General features: G+C 39.6%; 1 protein-coding gene across 2 annotated transcripts in view; it reads left to right on the top strand.

Moving 5' to 3' along the window:
* LOC126182543 (leucine-rich repeat-containing protein 4-like) overlaps positions 1 to 1,245 on the top strand; it is a 1,045,219-nt gene extending 1,043,974 nt beyond the window's left edge. For both annotated transcript variants that reach the window (XM_049924858.1, XM_049924860.1), the window contains exon 9: positions 805 to 1,245. In XM_049924858.1, the coding sequence (XP_049780815.1) occupies positions 805 to 1,155 (351 nt within the window). In that variant the 3' untranslated portion in view covers positions 1,156 to 1,245. The remainder of the gene's footprint in view (positions 1 to 804) is intronic.
* Positions 1,246 to 6,000: the final 4,755 nt, after the last annotated feature.

A 6,000-nucleotide genomic window follows, 5' to 3' on the forward strand; every position in this document is an offset into this window, starting at 1 on the left:
ACATGATTCAATATTCATGGTTTGCCTGAAAATTATCAGAAACTAAAAAATTTTCGTAAATGTTAATGGGACATGTTTTTGTACAGATTTATTGCAAACGCCCTGTGATTGTAAAAAATCCGCTTTCATACGCTGCGCAAGATGTCGCAAAAACTATTGCTTTGTTTGTTTTTACGATAGTAACCACTGCGGTTCTTGTTTATAATTATTATATGTATAAAAATTGAATGTGTACCAATCGACTTTGTTATCCTGATTAAAAACACATTGTTTCTCCTCATATACTTTACAATGAAAAATGGAAAACCCACCGCCACGAAATGTGTTTTTGGACAAAATGAAAATAATTTTAATTCAATAATATAACTAATTTGTTAAAGATAATGTAGGTTTGGGAAACTTTCTGAATAATTGGTGGAATAACAAAAGAAAATGACAGAAGAAAAAAAAAGTGAGAGATGAGGAATCGAACCCGAGACCTCTGGCGAAAGAGTCCGAGCCCTAAACATCTACGCCAGACGGCGCCTCGTCAATGGGCTAAGGTTTTGTGCTCATACGGCACCGAAGAAACTTAGTATCGATTTTTCCCGGAATTTTCCGGGTAGCGCGTCTTAATAGTTTAACCACGTGAGGTGTTAGGGGTCCTCCTTCACCACACAAAATTTCGGACAAATCACCGACCCCACGGTCGTGCCGTCTCCTTGTAAGACGAACAGTGCGATAGTTCTTCTCCGTTCTGTTCGATGTGAAATCATAGAGCTCGCAAGTTGGGCTTAGCTTACACGATGATTGCGGTGTTTGCAGGTGACGTGCGCCTCGCCCGCGCACCTGCGGGATCGCCACCTGCGCCAGCTGACGGCGGACGACCTGGGCTGCGCGCTGCCGGCCAGCCGGAGGCAGGCGCTGCTGGGGGCGGTGGGCGGCGGCTGCCTGGCGCTCGTCGCCGTGCTCGTCGGGCTCGCGTGCCACTACCGGCGCCGCCTCTGCGCCGCGCTCAAGGAGCACCGCTTCAAGAAGAAGCGCCAGGCCAAGGAGCACGAGTACCAGAAGACCTTCTCGTCGGACGACGAGTACATGGTGAGGGGGCTGCACCAACCTCCGACGGTGGCGGGCGGTGCGCACCAGCTGAAGCCGATCCCGGTGACGGAGCTGTAGCTAGAGCTGTTCGGGCCGGGGGCAGGCCAGCCGGGGGCGCCACCCCCGGGCCCCCGGGCGGGCGTCTTCTTCGTGCCCGCCCCCGCGCCCGCCGCCGCAGTGGCCGCCGCGCACCGCGCCGCCGCCGCCGCTGCCGCCGCCGCCTCCGCCGCCGCTGCCGCCCCCGGCAGGGAGCTGCCGCCGCCCCCGCCAAGGCGGCACTTCCACAGGGACGTGTGCCACCCGCTGGGTGGACACTACGACGTCGTGCACGAGCTGAGCCGCGTCTCCTCGTTCCGCAAGTAATCGCCTCGAAGTTGACAGGCTTGATTCCCACCCGACTGGCGTCGCTGCTCCGACTGACACTACGGTCGTCCAGGCGACGTAACGTCGACCTGACCTCTAATCAGATATCGCCGCGATCTCCTATTTGAAGCAAACCGCTGGCGTGCTTTTTGTGTAACACTGGAACTGAATCGCTCAGTGATCTACGATGCGGGTAAAAATAACGTCGAATAAGAGGTGTGGACGAATTAAGCTGTACAGTGAGCTGTGACAGTGCCACCTTTACGTGGAATTATTCACCACTACAAGCACTTCGTCCGGAGGAAATTCAGTGACAGTAAATTTCGAAGACTGTGCCAGCTATTGAGGATACAAATACGAATGATGATTACGTCCATAATGCACAAGGATATCCTTCACGTCTAACCTGTTTCACTGTGATCAGAAGTGTAAAATAACAAGCAACTTAATACTTGATGGCTCTTATTAAGTAATCTGACGTATAAGTAAGAGGTTACGAATTTGATCTGTATTTTTGTACAAGTCGTTTCACGTGGTTTTCATTTCTGGAAAATGCCTAAGTTGCTACCGCTTGTTATGGACATTCGTTGTTACTAAGGTATGCACTGAGAACGAGCGGTGCTAATTATCCTTCCACATTACACTCTTTGCTGTGCAAGAAAAGTTATTACATACACCGTTCTTAGTGTAAGCAAGTACACTAAAAATTCAATCCTTAGGATAACTGCTGTAAAGTTGATAGCAAACGATAATGTCTTAGTGGCGCCCTGAGAAACATCTCGTTGAATGGATTCCAATAAAATAATGTTTGCTGAAAGTTACATGCAAATACATAATACAGTCTTAAGTATTCTAAGAGAATAAGTACGATGTGATATTTAATATTCTAACTTAGGTAACATGTGTGAATTGTGTGTCCCAAATATTGCTGAAGTAGGAAGCAATAAAAGCGACATAGCGACCTATAAACTTTGCAAATGGCGAATATCAGCATTAGTTATTGTACAGGGACAAATTAATTGCGAACCACCAACTAAATCAGTAAAATATGATGTTTTATAACGTAACTGAGCGATATGTTACTTTCTGGCAACATACACGATTTAGATGCGTCATGGTGGCATGTAAAGTGTGTGGAAAGGCTTTACAGTAGCAGGTGTGAGAGTGTTGTAACTTCATTAAATTTAAAGAATAACATGTAAATCAAAAATGCAGCGTTCCTTGTGAGCAACGAGAGGTATTTTTCTTTCCAACGCAAAATGTGTTGTTTACTGAACGTTAACTGGAGTGTTTTCCGATAAGTAAATGGACCCTGTCTGAGCAGGGAAATTGTGCATGAAGTACACAAAACGACTAATTATATCAGAGGCAAGTAAACTTTTGCTATGGAACTTTATACTGAAATGGTTATATGTAAATAGGTAGGATGTTTTATCGAAATTAAAAGTTATGTTGATGTATTCTTCCAAAAACCTGAATTTGAAATATTTTGTATTACAGAGTTTGATGAGGATTTTGTGATGAATGGAAAGTCACTACAATGCACTTTTGTGTGAGTATGTGAATTTGAAAATGAATGTTGTTGTGTATGTGTAATACGCAAGTATGGAAAGTTTTAGACTAGTCCATAAAATGTATATCTTCCACATAGAAATTTAAATAGCTGTTATCATGCACCTCTAAAGGCATGTAACAGGAGCGGCCCATTAGCAGGCCACAATGTCTAAAGGATCTGCTGTAATTTTATACCTTCATTAAAGAGATACAAAAGAATAATATATATCAAATGGTATTACACCTGAAAATCAGGTGCAGTGATACGATACTTATCATTTTTTCTACATTTTTGTGCAAAAATAATATATATGTGTAATTTCAATGATATTTTCTTCATTCCGACTATTCACATCTTCTTCATACATGTATAACTCTCTGATATTCAAGTTAAACAGCTATTGAGGTAAACATGACAGTGCAAAAAGGAAACCTTCATGGGGTATGGAAAGCTCCAGGAACAGATGTTATCTAGTATTAAAAGGTTGTGATAAATTCTTAATAGATTTACAAGAAGCACTGCATAGTTCATTAATGAAAGCTATAATTTTTCTTTCTTGCATTTCATTTCACTGTTTGTGGAAACCTACTGAGTCAGAAATGGAGCAGTCTGTGTACAACATCCTCATATTTATCACCATGTGGATATATGTGCCTCTCATCTTTTTTCAAAGAAAACAATTTCCTTCCTTCTTTTCTATATTGTTTGATCACTGTCCTTTCTGTGCTTTAATGATTTTTGGTTATATTTTCTCCTAGATTGAGTGATTATTTTTAAAGTGGACTAGAACAATTTGTAATTTCGTTCTGGTTGTCTGTTTTTAGTTCCTTTAGCTCATGTCCATGTTAATATATTTTGATATTTGTCTTTCTATGGCAGCTGCTGTATAAATAGCTGTAAAATGGTTATTATTGCTGTATTGGCACTAATATCTTTCAGTTTATAGTAAAAAATAAGGTATGAATGTTCCAAAACCGCAGCAACCAGTTATGCTGAGAGTTTGCACTAAGGCCAGTCACACTCTGACTTTCCATTTTAAGGAAAATGAAGCATTGCTGACATCAAATTAAACAAAATCCTGAGTCTGTAGATAGTAAATTTCAAATGGGTTACTGCACTGGTTAAGGTACTAGAATATGTTTCAAGAGGAGTGACAATCAAAACCTTGTATGACTACCCAGATTTAGGTTTACCATTATTCACCTAAACTGATTAATCATAATGCATGGATGGTCTCTTTGAGTAAGGCATTTTAGATTTGCTTCACTACCTGGTCTTAGACAAGCTTTTTCTCTACCTAATGACCTTGCTGTTGATGGAATGTTAGTTCCAAATCATTCTGCCATTTTAGGTGACTGTAATTTCTTACTGATCTTACCACAAAATTTGTTCCAAACTACAAATGATTAATTAATATTGTCAGTGTAACAACTCAGCACCTGTGTGTAAGAATTTCATTCTAAGTTCAGAAAATGTAAATTTCAATTTCTGGACAATTTGGACATAATTTTTTTAGTATTAATAAAATATAGTCAGTCCTTAGATTGGTAACTTAGTTGCTGTGTAAATGGTCACCAAAATTTTTTGTAAAGTATGAGGGTACATAAGATCCAATAAAGGTGAAAAACTAATAAATGATGAAATCTATAGCACATGCAGTGCATTTAATGTAGCAGTCCTATCTTCATGGTAGCAACCTACACATTTCTTTGTTAACATGTTCATTTTGTTTGAGTATTCATCACAGTTAGGACCTTGTGTAACAAGTGGAGAGCTTTGAAACATTATGCACTTGTCAGTGTAACTGTACGTCTAAGAATATAAAATGTAGTTGTACAACTTCGCTTTAATATAATTTCTTGGGGCGTGTAATATAAAATTTGTAAATCAAGCATTGTACAGTCTCTCTTATACATGCCTTGCCTTAATTGAAAAGCAATACACAGAAATATTCCCATTAAATTTAGCTTTTTCTATAACTATTGAATATTACTAGGGATGAAAATGTGAAACTATATGTTCCTTGAAAGTGTAATAAAGTGACTTGATCGAAAAGTTTTTCCAGGCTGGCTTGGAATACAAGAATTTAATACATCCAGGCACCTTTCTTTATTGAACTTGTTACAATTAAAATTAACAGTGAACAAGTTAGTGGTGTTATATTTAAATGTTAAAAACACACAACACTTTGAAATGAAATAGTAGTTTGAAGTATTTAATTTTATGAACACCACCTACTGATGTGCATATTGAAACAACAAACATTTGCAGAACCAGTATGTTCACAGCCATGTCTGTGTAAATATGTTTGTTTTGTATATAAATGTCATTTGAAACTTCAGAAGACAAATAAAAATCTTTTGCAAAATGAGTGATGTCAAAAATTATTTTCAAGTGTCTTCTTCCTCAGTCTGAAAATATACCTGTATTTCCAGAGCATGTCTTTCTCTACAGTTTTAAACTGAAAAGGACTGGATGTGATCCACACCAAAACCAGAAAACTTCAGCGTCAAATGAATGCTTTGATCCCAACAGATTTTGAAGACACAGTGCATTATGATGGACTCAAATGAGAGTGTTTTGGGAAGTATTGTTTCTGCCCTGTGATTGTGATTTAGCCTCGATGTTTTCATATCTTGTAAATGGCTCTTATAAATAGGCCATGGAATATGCCCTGCTTTCTGCTTTTCCCCCCTCCTTCTCCCCTCCCAACAGTGACTCATGTTTTGCAGTTATTGTGTTGTACAAATACATTATATTTGAAGCAGATCAATGTGATGCTGGTACATATATATATATATATATATATATATATATATATATATATATATATGTGTGTGTGTGTGTGTGTGTGTGTGTGTGTGTGTGTGTGTGTGTGTGTGTGTGTGTATGTGTGTATGTATGTGTGTGTGTGTGTGTGTGTGTGTTTGTGTGTGTGTGTAATATCCTATTGCAACCAGCTTCAGCTGTGTAGCATTGCAACAGGGATTCAATGGAATATAATC

This window comes from Schistocerca cancellata, chromosome 1, assembly GCF_023864275.1.
Source record: "Schistocerca cancellata isolate TAMUIC-IGC-003103 chromosome 1, iqSchCanc2.1, whole genome shotgun sequence".
NCBI classification, from domain to species: Eukaryota; Metazoa; Arthropoda; class Insecta; order Orthoptera; family Acrididae; genus Schistocerca; species Schistocerca cancellata.